Source organism: Vipera ursinii, assembly GCF_947247035.1.
Source record: "Vipera ursinii genome assembly, chromosome: 2".
Lineage (NCBI taxonomy): Eukaryota > Metazoa > Chordata > Lepidosauria > Squamata > Viperidae > Vipera > Vipera ursinii.
The window spans coordinates 195,522,958-195,538,141 of NC_139513.1; the positions used below are offsets into that span (position 1 = coordinate 195,522,958).

The following is a 15,184-nucleotide window of genomic DNA, read 5'->3' on the forward strand; positions in this document are numbered from 1 at the left end:
CTGCCTGACCCACCCTTCACAAAGTGCCATTCAGACATTAAATTATATGGGCCCTTTATATACAAAGTACACTGGTCTGGAGTTGTGCTCGTGGTTGCTCTTTCCTTAGTGAATTCTTGACTGGATTATTGCAGTTAAAAAAAAGGAGCAGGCTTCTGATGGGTTGAAATTGGGAAGGAAATGTATTGCTGGTTCTGTTCCAAGAGTGCATTAGTGGTTTTGTTTTTGCCAACAGGGCTTTTGCATGGCTACTTTCTGTTGCTGTTATTGCTGTGGGAGGGGGGCAGTGTTATTTTGCATACTCCATGAGAGGCTTCTGGGTACAGCCATGACTGCCAGCACTGCCATTCCTTTGCATTATTTACTGTACAACTACTGGGAATCTGGGATGACATTGACAGGCAGTCTGCCAGTTTCCCCATCAAATTCAATTTAAAGTCCGCTGTGTAGACTTTAAGAAGAACAGCCATATTGTGAATAGCTCGCAGTCTCCATTCTTTTAGCACTGGCTTCATATCTAGATATGAAATGGGATCTAGATCCATATGTGGGGCAAATAAGACAATGTTAGATGTGATTGGCTGTTTTCCATGTGAATCCAGTCGACTTTGAAGTGAAAAAATAAAATAAAATTTTTGTTCTGTCCCATTTTTTTTAATAAGGCAAGTTCTGTGTTTAAGGACACGCGCATTTCTATCTATCATAGGAAAATAGTGCTTACTTTTAATTAGATATTACTCAGATAAAATTCCTAACTTCTTTCATTCTACTGTGTTATTTAAAATGGTCCTTTTCTCTCTCTCAAGTGTTTTGTAGCTAGAATTGGAACTTCATCCCAGATATTCTGTGATTAAAAGCTTTCCCATCTCCAGCTGGGCTGTGGGGCTAAATCAGCCTAGCAAGGGATTGTATGAATTTGTCAGGAAAAGGAAAAAGGCTATTTTATAAATTTTGGAGTTCTAAGATAGTGCAGTTGTTTCGCCACTGATACTGTTCTGCTAACAGCTTGGTTTGAAGATGCCTCTGGCGTAATTTGGGTGCCATTCCAACTCTGTCTTTGTGCATCTTTTATTTCACTATACTACTGAGACAGCGGTGGCTTCCCACTTCCCAAAACCCAGGTTGCACAAAATGTGCATTTTTGAAGACTGTTTTTGCAAATGATAGTTTTGACCAGGAGAGGGCATTTGTCAGCCAATGGAAATATTCTTCTGGCAATATTGAATCTTGCAATTATTTCACTGCATTGTCTGTGAGAGTGGTTACATCAGCAGTTTTTGCTATGAAGAAAAAATCCTAACCCCCCCCCCACCCCCACACCAGCTCTTCTTTGAAATCCCCAAGAGGCATTCCTGCCATTCCCCCCGCCCCCCCTTAAGATGATGAATCTAATAGTATTTATTGAAAGCTATATGACATAGTGATATAAAAGGCTAAGAAAAGAAAATCGATCTGTTCTGCCTGTACATTGCACTGGTTACCAGCATCTGCTGATTATTGGCAAGTCCTTTTGTCTTATTTTCATGAATGTCTCATTTTGTAATGCTCTACATACACACACACACTTTTTTCTCTCTGCTGCGGATGGGCCTTAAGAAAAGAAAGCACAGAATGGTTTTCAGTAACGAGTATGTCGAGGCAGAATCTCAATTCTGGGGAAATAGCCCTATGTTAGTATCAGACTGTCTGCCTCTCCACAGAAGTAGAGTATTGGCCTGCTGTCAGCGTTTAAAATATCTTGTTCTGAAGCCAAACAAACATCTTGTGGAAGAGTCCATAAGCAGAGGCTTTTTAGGTTAAGCAGTGCGCAAGGTTAGATAATCTAGGGTCTGTTTATAAAAAAAATTAGAGTGTCAGTAAAGATTGGATTTGAGCTGCAAAAATCCGGAAGACCACAAGGTGGCAACAGGAATTACATAAAACCCTTGCTTTTCATTGCTATTTATTTGGGAGCTGTTCTTGAGTTTTGCAGTCAAATCTTGTGGTTATTTTAATTCAGCCAGGTTATGACAGCCATGTTTTTACATGAAGCTATTTGCATATCCAACATCCTTCTATTATGAGAAAACACTGGGCATTTCGGAGAAAATTAGGACAGATTTTGGCATGTCCATATTATTCGTATTAGAGGGCCTTACTTCCGCCTCACCACAATACTGTGGTCTGTACAAGATTTGTTGTGGTAACACACTACTTCAGAGCAGTGTTGTTCTCATTTTCTCATGAAGGAATTTTTAATGAGCTTGTTAGGAACATCAACCTTACTTGTAATATAATCACTATAATCTTTGAAATTTTTTTTATAAAAGGAGCAAGTGTCTTCAAATTACAGATAAAGGATTAAGATTTGTACTGATTATTTTCCAGGCACAACGCAACATTTAACCTCCAAAGATTCCTTCCTTTTACAGTCTTTTAAGTCCATTAGCAGTCTATATTGTGGGCAAGCCAGCCTGCTGGCAAAGATTCAGAAGAACATTTTTGGGTCTCTACCTTCTCATTTCTGGAGTTAGGTATTTGCTGAAGTGCAGATCTTAGCATTTGCTGGAAGCACTTGATGCTCACTCAAACCTGAGCATCTGGTGAAACTATTCTACCTATTTGTTCTCAGAATTATCAGAAAGGGAGGGGAGACATAAATTTAGGTGCAATTGCATTGCTTTTTACTGGATTTCAGTTAAACTTCCCTATTCTGATGTTTTGTAGATATGGCCAGGGGGGTTGGAAATGATGGGACATGCCCTACAATGTGTCTGGAGGATGCAGGACAGAGAAAGCTACAGACAGAGGTGATTGTTTGCCCATGTTAACGAGTTCATGACTGATATTTTATCCAGAGACTTCCTGCCTTGTTGTTTTAAGTCTCTTTAATCACTAAGCTGGACATGAGAGAACTGCTTTTGGCCCACATTGAGAACAGTTGAAACAGTTTGGTGTTTTTTTAAAAAAAACCTTGTAAATAAATATTTATCATATTATAATTATCATTTGATATTCTCATAGTCACCCTGGAATTAGAAATTGTATCAAATGGATAGCGAACAGAAGAGAGTGATTAAACAATATTGTGGGGTGGGTGTCTTCAGCTGTGCTATTTGTGGAAAAACTGGGAGATATTGGACAGGTAACAGATTATAAAGGAAGCACTTTGAAAACAGTAGGTTTGAAAGGGGAGACAGATTATGCATGTGTTCTGTCAGTATGGGGATCACATCATATGTATCTAGAAGATCTCTCCTAAAGATGTTATTCTATGTCATACTTGAAACATTTGTTCAATATATACACCCTATCTCAGGTCTGAGCATTTTATAGCCTCCTGGCCACATCCAGCTCCTTGACTGTCCCTGTCCAGCCTACATGAGGTCAATTAGAAATTAGAAATCAAATGTAAATAAATACACATCATACGCGTAATACAATTGCATTGCTTTTATTTTGAAGGCACCTGTTTTTTTTCCAACTTACCTATGTGCATGCATGTGTGCCTACACACCATTATAAGGGTTGGACTGTCCACAATAGTCCCAGTTTCTCATGTGTTTCCTTGAGAAAATTAATTGTCCACCCCTGCCCTCTCTGAACACAGCCCTGCTTCAATTGGGTACTTGCTAATTTGTATGTTTCAATACCAGCCCTGCTAGTTTGAAGACCAATAAGTCAAAGGAAATGGGAGCTGATGAGAGTGTGTCTTTCTAGTAAGACACCTGGTTGACAGTCTTGAATTGTGTTTTAGTAGGTCACGTAGCTTTATTTCATATAGTATGTGTCTTTTACTTCAAAAAAACTTCTGGAATGCCCCAGAATTTAATTTGTTAGCTGTGCTATTTGTTTTGGCCTCTAAGTCTAGTAATGCAGGAGAATCCAAAGTGTCTCCTGAGATTTTAAGCATATGAGTATATTTAGGAATAGAGTCAAGATCATGTGAAGTGTTAATACCTCTTTATAATGCCTTGGTAAGATCACATTTGGAATACTGCATCCAGTTTTGGTCACCACGTTGTAAAAAAGATGTTGAGGCTCTAGAAAGACTACAGAGAAGAGCAATGAAGGTGATTAGGGGACTGGAAGCTAAAATATATAAAGAACGGTTGCTGGAATTGGGTATGTCTAGTTTAATGAAGAGAAGGATCAGGGGTGACATGATAGCAGCGTTCCAATATCTCAAGGGTTGTCATAAAGAAGAGGAAGTCAAGCTATTCTCCAAAGCAACTGAAGGCAGGACAAGAAACAATGGGTGGAAATTAATCAAGCAGAGAAGCAACCTAGAACTAAGGAGAAATTTAGAACAATTAATCAGTGGAACAACCTACCTCCAGAATTTGTCAATGCTCCAACACTGGAAGTCTTTAAGAAGAGATTGGACAGTCATCTGTCAGAAATATGTAGGGTTTCCTGCATGAGCAGGGGGTTGGACTAGATGACCTCCAAGGTCCCTTCCAACTCTGTTATTCTGTTATGTTGTGATATACTGTGAAAAGAAGACACAGCCTCAAGAACTCAGCTGGTTTTTTGTCCACCTTGTAGTTTGATCAACCTTCTGCTTTTGCCTAGGGCTGTACTGGAAGAGAAAGAGAGAGAAAGATGGAGAAAGAAGAATATAATGAAGAAGAAAGTGGTTTAGCATTAGCGTGTGCCTGTCATAAAGAGAAATCTGTTTAATAAAAGCCCTTGGAGATACATTTGGACTTTGGCTGCTGCCCTCAAGAAGGTTAATCAAGCAGGGTAGGTCACTGATACCCTGAGGTCACAGGTGGACATGCCAAGACTGCAAAATGAGTTTATTCAGCTGATGGTGAGGAGGCAGCTCTGGCCACACCCCAGCAAATGAAGTTTCAGCTTCAGTAATTTGTTTGCTTTGGACATAGTAATTGGAGGCACAGGCTGAGAGGATACGTATGTAGCCAATGGGCATGGCTGACTCCTTTCTGACAGGATTGTTTTCATTGCTTCATTTGTTTTGTTTTTTGAACCACCCCGCATTTTTGCTTTCATGAGGGTGGCAGAATGCAACCTATGCAGGCGGTAGAAAGATTAAAGTGATTGTGAGCTGAGATCAAGTCAGTGAAAGGTAAGCATCCTTGCCAGGTACTGTTTTTGTTATGATTCTGGAGATTTGTAGTCGCATCAGCCTAATGTTGGTTTATACAACTTGTGACCTGTCAGATTAGACCAGCGGTTGTATATGGCAGCTCTCCAGGAAAATGAGAAGTTTGGAGGTTTTCTACTGGCTTACCCTGTGTTGCCAAGGAATAAAAGGTTGTTACACACTTAACAAGTTACAATAATGTGGCTGATAGGTAGGGTGTGCTCACTGACTGGCAACATTGCATGAAGAAACTTTACCAACTATTAGCCAATAAAGGTGCAGTTAGAGATATAAAAAATGCCCTGCGTGGACAGACAGGCCAACATGTCTACACACAGATTCACATAGAAAGTATAGGTAGAAATCACTCTTTCTCTTCGCTTGCCTGCTATTATTTGCAACCCTGGCTTGATTGGCAATTTACTGTATTTAATAACTGTTCTCCATGCTACAAGCATTTCTCTATGTTGCTGTTAAGACTTTAGAGGACAGCAGTTCAGAATAGACTCTCCCTTCCCTACTTCCTCCAATGATTATGCTTAGTGATGTGCTAAACATCTGTCTCATTTGTGACTCTCATATTGGAAAACCAAAACCAAACTTTTTGGTCTTTGTTAACCTACCATGATTGGGTTGGTTGGCTTGGATGGGTTTTCTGTGCAGATCGAAAAGACACCTCCACGCCTTCAAATTTCTACCCCTGTTACGATGATAGCGGGGAAGCAGCAGAGGAAAAGTTGAGCAGAAAGGATGGAAAGAGCAACCTGAACGTAATTTTCTCTTGGTAATTTTGACATGTAAATCTGTAATGCGCTTTTCCCCGTTTCTGTTGCCCGTTGTGCAAAAAAAAAAAAAAAGCAACTTTAAAGGCTGAAAGTCCATTTGAGCGAATGCAGGAAGAATGAACTTCCCAGATTTATTTCCAAGCTGATACAAGACCATCTTCAACCTGATGACAAATATATGGTGGTTGGGATAGGCCAGCATGACTGTCATGTGTTTTTTAATTAACCCCTCTGTGCCTTGGGAAACCAGGGGAAATGAACATCTTGAATGAAAGTCTTGTCTTCGATAGTTATTAAGATGCCCTGAGGATGGTGCACTGATGGGCAGAAGAAGAAAGCCATATTGTTCTACTACAAAGGATGGACACAGGATCCTGTGTCTTTCCCAGACTGTCCTGCTTTCCATGACAATGTCCTCCCATTTACAGTGTGCTAGAAAAATTCATAAATGGTGCTAATATCCCAAAAATTTTAATTTTAGTTTTAATCTTAATTTTAATTGGGGTTTTACTTATGCAGGGACGAATATAATTTTTTTAATCTGTTTTTAACTTTTGTATCTTTGTTTTTTAATTACCCTGTAAACCGCCCTGAGTCCTTCGGGAAAGGGCGGTATATAAATGTAATAAAATAAATAAATAAAAGAAGCAAAGAAATAAAGGCAATTGTCAGTCTACAGTAGCTATGCTTGCATCTTTCCATTTGTCATGCATTGAGTCCTAATAGCTTGAAGGTATTTTTTTTAAACATGTCCTTGAGGTGACTAGCATGAACACGTAGCTATTTACAAGTTTTTTTTTCTAGCATAGATAATGTGTTGAGGTGGTGAAATAACAAGTATGGGGAAAAGAATGTCAGTTCACATCAGAAATCTGAAGGTATGTCATTAAAATATAGGGTTTGGTATTAATTTAATACAAGAGGAATGGTTGCTTTAAGTGCTATTGGAAATAACTTTAAAAAAGGAAAGTGGCTGGAATTTCTATAGTAGCTTTATGAATAAGATCCAATAAACCTTAATTACAAGATTATTTGTATTCTAATCATTGGGATTTGGAAACCTGATGAAATCTCTAGGATTTATGCCTGAAGAAGCTAAGCAGGGTTGATCTTAATTAGCTATTTGAAATGGAGAGTACAAGGGAATTGCAAGGTTGTGGGGAGTCAGTAAAAGCATGTCAGCAGATTGTTCCAAACCATTGCTGAAAGGCTGCGTGGATGTCTCATTGTAATTTTTTATCTGTAAATCACCCAGAGTCACGCAAGTGTGATGGATGGCATAGAAGTAAGATAACGAAGTAAATAAAATAAATAATCACATGGAGTCAAGCTGAACTTAAGGGTACTCTTTCTTTTTCTTTTAGTGCTTCCTAGTTGAAAGTAATTGGTGAAACCTTATATAGAAAACATAATATGCAATAGTATAGCAGTGCATTCTTACAGACCTGGGAGTGTAAACACGTACGAAAAATATGTGCTGAATTAATGAAGGGAACTATGTCAACATATCCTGGAGCCAATAACCTGTGTCTTTAAAGAGAGATAATCATCTCTTCTTTTAATACCAGGAAATCTGATTGCTGAGTTAATTCTTTCCCTCTTTTTAAAAAAATTCTGTAAATAAATCACCTAGGGCAGGGGTAGGCAACCTTGGCTCTTTTATGACTTGTGGACTTCAACTCCCAGAATTCCTGAGCCAGAACTTCCACAGCAATAGTTGGAAGATAACTTTAACTGTAGGTCAAGAACAGGGATCTCCAGAGTTGGCAACTTTAAGATTTGTGGGCTTCAACGCCCAGAATTCCTCAGCCAAGTTTGGAGACCTCTGGCAAGAATATGGAAAATTCAACAGTCTGAAAGCTTCATGCTTGTATTCTCTTTCTACCTTGCAGATGTCATGGAATCCTCAGTATCGGAGTTCTAAATTCCGCCACGTTTATGGCAAGGCCGCCAGTAAGGAGAACTGCTATGACAACGTGCCCATCACCCAGAGTGTCTATGACAACCAGTTTTGTGCTGTCAATCCTCGTTTTATTGCCGTGGTGACAGAATGTGCAGGTGGAGGAGCCTTTCTTGTTATACCAATCAGTCACGTAGGTACCTCCAAAGCCTGTCCTATGTAACTGGCTTATCAATGTGAGTGTGAATGGGGTAGATAAAGACATATGAGGCCAAATGTTGATAAAGCCCAAACTGGTAACTCGCTTTCGAGGAGGGAGGCCTTTTTTTTTTTGCCCTGAATGGTGACTTGAAAAATGGTGATGCTGGTGATGACCTATAAAGCCCTAAATGGCTTGGGTCCGGGATATTTGAGGGAACACCAAGCTCCCTTCGTCCAGTGCGCTCCCACAGGGAGGGTCTTCTCAGGGTGCCGCCGGTTAAAGATTGCCGGCGGGTAACACCCAGGGGTAGGGCCTTCTCAGTGGGCGCGCCTGCCCTGTGGAACCAGCTGCCCGCGGAGCTTAGGACTGCCCCCGACCTCCGTTCATTCCGCTGGGACCTGAAGACCTGGCTCTTTGAGCTCTCTGGCCCAGGCTGAGAATTTTTTAATTTTTAATTTTAACTGGGTTTTTATTTTTTTCAGGGTTTTATTTAATCTTTTTTAATTTGTTTTAACGTTTGTATTGATTTTCTTTTAAATACCCTGTAAACCGCCCTGAGTCCTTCGGGAAAGGGCAGTATATAAATTTAAATAAATAAATAAATAAAATAGCAATATTGCCTCCAGTAACTCCATAAGTTGATGCACAAACAGTGGGTTCATTTACAGGTAGTTGTTTGTACTTATGACCATTTATTTAATGACCATTTCAAATTACTGTTTGTCAGAAAGCAAACAAAACAGCATTTGTTTAGAATGTAGGTCACTGTTTGGTTTAGTGCAGGGCTAGGCAACCTTGGCTCTTTTATGACTTGTGGACTTCAATATCCAGAATTACTGAACCAGCCATGCTGGCTCAGGAATTCTGGGAATCGAAGTCCACAAGTCATAAAAGAGCCAAGGTTGCCTACCCCCTGGTTTAGTGGTTAAGACACCAAGTTGGAAACCGAGACTATGAGTTTTAATCCTACTTTAGACACAAAGCCAGCTGGCTGACTTTGGGCCATTCATTCTCTCTCAGCCCTAAGGAGAAGGAGGCAATGGCAAACTACTTTTGAAAATCTTACCAAGGAAACTGCAGGGACTTGTCCTGCCACTCATCATGAATCCACACTGACTCAAAAGGTTCGTGTGCATACGCACACAATTTGATTCACCCAAACCAAGACAAATATGTAGCTTTCAGGAAAATAGCTGTTTGTACTCGAGTAAAATAAAGAGCGGTGCAGCATGTAGCAGAGTCTTTTTCTTTTTTTCTTTTCAAAGCAGGAATTAAGGGAAACTTTGACTGCTTCCCATTCTGTATCCTGTGGCTTTGACTTAGGCTGCTTGCTGGGTAACAAAAATCGAGAGACGGGAGAAAGGGGCTGTGGGGGGAGAGAAAAAGCAGATCTGCTTGGGAAGACGAAAAAAGAAACAATGGGCTGATCCCAGGAATCCCCAAGGAATCCTTCATAGACCGGCCAGGAAAATGCCACTGGACTGATTAGCAATTCTTTCTGACTGAGTAAATAGCCCCAGAAGAATCTGCGACTCTTTTAAAACGAAGCTACCAAACCTGCCCCCCCCCCCGGCCCATTGCTTCCCCTTCCAGCCCTGTGCATTTGGCAAGGCTGGTGACGCAGGATCGATACCTGTATTTCAGCAGAGTGGCTAGGCCTTTCACCAGGTGCACCAGGAAGAAACAGCGTTGGCGGCAGGCCCCCTCTCATAAACAGACTACCTAGGTGTACCGTGCTTGCTCCATGGCTTGGTCGACTTAGCACATGCCTTGACTGCTGGTCCCCTGGGACTCCATGGTCTGGTTCACCCTAGCCTTGAGGACTTCTAACTTGATAACATTCAAACCTAAAGCAAGACAAGGCCTGCTGCAATTCACTTGTCCCTCTCTTGAGTTATCCTGCATTGAATTGTCCCATGGTGAGATGCCCCGTGGTGAGTTGTCATAGCAAGTGGTGACATGACCGGGGTAAGTCGGTCTTGGCTAGTCAGCCAGAGTGAGTTGTCCCATTCCGAGTTTAAGCTGCCTCAGGTAAAGGCTGGAATAAGAGAAAGGCAATATCATAAAGATATAGCAGAACAAAACTGTCTCTGGGACATATTTGGGCAGCATTTAGTGGAACTTCACCTCACAGGTTTATTGTTGTGCCGAAAACAGAAAGAGGAAGGAAGGAGTATTACCTATGTTTGCTGCCTTGAGTGACTTATAAAGTGATAAAGGTGGGATAAAAATCCAATATAAATAAATATGAAACAACCTGTATGTGTTCTGCATAAATAACTCAAAAAGAGGCATAAAGTTTGCATATAGCTCTAGGCTTTAGTGCTGAGGTTATGATAGACTTAATTGGAATTGACTTTGCTAGATGGCAGCCTTGCATTATTTAATTAATTTGTTTTACAGTGTGCTAGTATTCCTCTCACAGCCTCCTCTTGGGGAATGACTGCTTTAATTACCATTAACTGTAAGAAAGCTAGCATAAGACATGCAGAGTTTGTTTTTTGCTTCTGCCCTCCCACCTCCCTTCCTCTAATCTATGCTGTTACATCTGTACGGCTCCATATTGGCTTGGCTCTGCCACAGTTTGATGAAAGGCTCGTCCTGTGCTCCCTATGTGTTATGTTTACACTGAAGCTATTATTATTTTTTTCTTATTTCCTTAATATTATATATACCCTAATTTTCTGCTTTGGCAAGCACTTAAGGTGGTGAACAAAATATGAAAACAAAACATAAACCGTTTTAAAATGAAAAAATAAAATTATCGGTACCAGAAATAATTTTAAGCCTCACTTTTAATTAGTTATACTAAACATTTTATAAGACTAAAATTACCTGATAAAAACCTGGGGACCCAGATGCATATCCAAAAGAGTATATTTCATGGCATGGGTACAAGACCAGAGAAGACTCACTCCCAGGTGCTATAAATAGAAACTTCTCTTTTTAAGACGGGAGGCCTCGACCCTCAGGCCTTGCATTAGACCAGCTATGTATCTCCTTTTTCAATGTCATCAAAACTTTGAATGGTTGTTAAATGAATAGTTGTTAACCAAGAACTATTTGACCAAGCACATACATGATTGGTAACGCTAAGATGAATTACCGGTATGTATTAGAAAATAAAGCAATTTGATATTTAAACAAAGGGAAGACAAATTATAAATCAGGCAGCTTTTGATCCAAGCAATTGAGACCACAAACATGCATGCTACAGAAAGTTCGGCTTTATTGTATTATTATTATTATTATTAACATCATCATCATCATTTTATTATTATTATTATTATTATTATTATTATTATTATTATTATTATTATTATTATAATATACGCAACAATGGGAAATCATACTTGCTAGTTCTTCAGCTGGCTTTTGCCTTCAAAGGCATCAGGTTCTTCCCAAGAACATAGGATGTCATAATATATCCGTTTGTATATGTGTGGATCCAAGCAGTGTGGCCTTTTATAATAGATAGATAGAAATTTTAGCAACAACAACAATAATAATAAGTAAGTCTTGTCAGAGAGCTTCTCATTGTAGAATTAAACTTTTCCATTTGTTTTTAGACAGGAAAACTTGACCCGCATTACCCTCGCATCTGTGGGCATAAAGGAAATGTATTAGACATCAAATGGAACCCTTTTGATGACTTTGTAATAGCATCATGTTCGGAAGATACCACAGTAAGTCAGACTTATGAACCTTTGCCTGAATCAGGCACAACACAGCCTCATTTCTTAACGAACAAAATCAGGAGTACAATCTCTCAAATGTCCTTTCCTTGTTTGTTATTACATTTAGTTGGATAGCTCAGTCTCTGTCACGCCCATGGATTTTTAACCAGGGTTGTAAACTGTGGAGCTAACCTAACCAGATGTTCCTAGGACAAATTATCACTTAGCAGCATCCATGGACTCTAAAAGTTTGGGTAGGATGTCAAAGGAGTATTGTGACATCGCAGTGCAAGCTCTGCCCCTGCATATGTGTGTGTGTGTGTGTGTGATGTCATGTTGCACGTTGAAAAGAGACAAACGTTACATTGCAGTTCACCATTTGCCTCTGCCCTCCACCCCCACAGATGCTCTTGTTATCACTTTTGACTCTGGAAATGAAATGATGCAGAATCCATGTGCCAGATTCCGCCTCTTAATGCTGCAGATGGTTAGCAGATGGAACCGTGTCACACCTGCATTGGCTCTAACGTTGTCATTTTTTTTCAAGAGCTTTTAAAAGAGAGCTGTAAGCTCCCCAAGTAACGTTCTAGTTTTGGATTTGGAAGTTTGCAAATCAGGTTCATAGTTGCCCTTGAGCGAGACTGATGTCTTTGTGTACTCTGTCGCTTCTGGTGGTTGAGTGGCTAAAATGACATGCTTTGGAAAAAAGAACTGCAGGTGAAATGAATATTTCTTTTGGAATGAAAACATGTATGATACATGTTCTCTCTCCCATCCACTCAGAAATGCAGGGACTAAGAGTAAATAAGTTCCCTCTTTCATTTTGGTGGATGCTGATGCTACCTTCTGCTGTGCAGAGGAACCTTTCTCCTTTTCATATCGGTAATCCTGTGTGTAGTGTGAACATGAACTAACAGTCAAAGGATCCAGACAAGGTGAAGGTGGGGAGGCACAAAAATGTCTCCCGTCCCCTTCCCTTCCTTGCTAATCATCTTTCAATTTCTGCAGGCTTAGCAGTTGATTAATATTGGTCTTTCATGCTGTTGCTCTTGAATGCTGTTGCACTGAATGAGATAATCTGGGTTAATGGAGCCTTCTTGGATTGTGCTGCATCTTCTGTCTCGTAGGTTAAGGTCTGGAATATTCCCCAGCACTTGCTAACAAAAAGCATCACAGATGCCCAGAAGGACCTTCTTGGCCATTCCAGAAGAGTGGGGCTTATCGAATGGCACCCAACTGCAAGTAACATCCTCTTCAGCACTGGTTATGATTACAAAGTGAGTTGAGATCATAGGAGCATTCATTTCAACCCTGAAACACTGCTAGTCTTCTCTTTGTGAGAGTCTTGTGTAGGAAACTTGGGGGATGGAGGAGAAGGAGCATATATGCCACAGTAGAAGAATTCCATTCCAGTTATTTATTTCAATCTTTAGTGGTGATAAAGTGTAAATTGGCCAGGTAAAATTAGTCCAGTCACTTTACATCTTGAATGTTAAGTGTTTTTGGAGTCAGACAGTGCCAAAATCTAATTAAATAAACAATAGTCTACCTTACAACATCTACAAGCTAAATCTATGAACTATGTCAGGGTATGATTTAAAGGCTAACTAGCTGATGTAATATAAGGTGGATGATGCAATGATAGGAATGATTCAGCAGGGTCTGTGTCCCTTTAAGAGCCTGAGTATAAAAGGGAAGGCTTTTGCTGGAGTGTCTCTCTTGTCTGTTTCCTGCTGTAACTGCTGTGTGTTGCAGTTTGCTGTATTAACACATGTATGTATATTGTTCCTGGTGTATGATATGGTAGATAGTGTAAGATAAACCACCGTTTAATATAGACCACTGTTTAATGTATTTATTCCTGGGTTATCTCAGCTCAATAAGACTGTGCATGCTGTGACAAAACTGCAAGTAAGAGAAAAAAGCCATTATTTGGGTCATTTCTTTCCTTTGAAATCACAGCATTTGTGATATATCGTAGAAATTGACACTATCTATATGCTGGTCTGTGACCGTTTTCAAGATTTGATTCGGACATTCCCTGTGCAGATTACCTACAATTAAACTTTTGCCCCAGTTATTTTAAGCACTCCCTTTCTCACTTAGCCATGGTGTCAGCTCTTGGGCTTCTACTGTAGATCCACAGAGTGATTTGGGCTTGCTTTGAATGAGATAGTATTTGTTGCTGCATCACATTTGGGGCACAGTTTCAGCATGGTTCTTTTATAGTCTGTTTGCCCAGTGGGTGGAAAGTTCAGAAAATATTCTCTGATCCCTGTAATTTTGTCACAGCTCTTGATCTGGAACCTTGACACTAAAGAACACACAATTGAGATGCCAGTAAAGACCATCAGCTTCCATACAGATGTCATCCTCTCCATGTCATTCAACACGGATGGCAGCCTCTTAGCCACAGTCTGCAGGGACAGGAAAATAAGGATCATTGACCCACGAGCAGGAACCATCTTTCAGGCAAGTTGGTTGGGAAGAATGATTGGCATGAACAGTAAGAAAGGAGGCTGCTGTTTGTAGCAGGGACCTATGGAATGGTTTTAGGCAGAAGGTGAATTGCCTCTTTCTCCAAAGCAGCATTGTTAGAAGCAGGCTATCTTGTTTGCAAGGACTGGCTCTGGACCTGGACCAGATTTACAGTATTTGGAGAGATACAGTCCAACAAACTCAAATATGCAGCCTTGTCATGTCCTAGAGATGGGAAGGACTTCTAAAAACCACTTCCTAAGAATCCAGAGTTTGAGTTGAAATCCTTCCCTTGACTGATTTCAAACTATATTAGAGAAAAAATTGCAGGGAGTCCTGTGGCCTCATCTTAATTTCAAAAGGTCTTTGCAGGTGATCCACTTGTTATTTGCTGATATGGGTTTCTATTCCCCATTGCTAAGAAACTTTAGTCATGCATGTTAACAGGACTTTCTGTGTACAGTTTTGCTCTCTATTCACATCAGTCAGTACCATCCAAGAAAAAAACTCACCTGCCCGTCTTCTCATAAATGCTTTCCAAATGTTGCTAGATCTTCAGACTGCAAAATATAACAGTAGTTTAATATTTATTTATTGTATTAATATGCCACTCGTCTCACCAATAAGGTGACTCTTCTCCAATAAATGTCTTTGGATTGGACCCATTATCAGTAATTCAGGCAATAAGTTATTTCTTTAAAAAAAATGCTGGCCAACTAAAAGGTCTTTCTATCAGAAACACTGTTGCCCCATTCAGTTGCTCCACTACTGAGTCTTAAGGATTCCTCTCAGTCTTCTATCTACAGCAGGCATGTCAAACTGCCGGCCTGCAGGCCGGATGCATCACGATGAAACTGCGCCCTCCCCATTACCGGCAATGGGGAAAAAGTTGCGATACGTCGTGCAACGTCACGTGACGTCGCAAGTTTGACATGCCTGATCTATACGAAGGAACTTATGTTAAGCATAGAGAAGATCCAAGGATCAATCAAATTTGCTTTGGCTATGATTTTCAAGTATTAATTGGAAGCCATCAAAAGTCAAATTAATTGC

At 40.2% G+C, this 15,184-nt stretch overlaps 1 protein-coding gene across 1 annotated transcript in view; it reads left to right on the forward strand.

The window, feature by feature from the left end:
- The window catches only part of CORO2A (coronin 2A), a 67,665-nt gene that overhangs the window by 37,092 nt on the left and 15,389 nt on the right, over positions 1 to 15,184 (forward strand). Inside the window, exons 2-5 of the mRNA XM_083355502.1 lie at positions 7,767 to 7,967; positions 11,546 to 11,662; positions 12,781 to 12,930; positions 13,946 to 14,129. Of these exons, the coding sequence (XP_083211628.1) occupies positions 7,767 to 7,967; positions 11,546 to 11,662; positions 12,781 to 12,930; positions 13,946 to 14,129 (652 nt within the window). The remainder of the gene's footprint in view (positions 1 to 7,766; positions 7,968 to 11,545; positions 11,663 to 12,780; positions 12,931 to 13,945; positions 14,130 to 15,184) is intronic.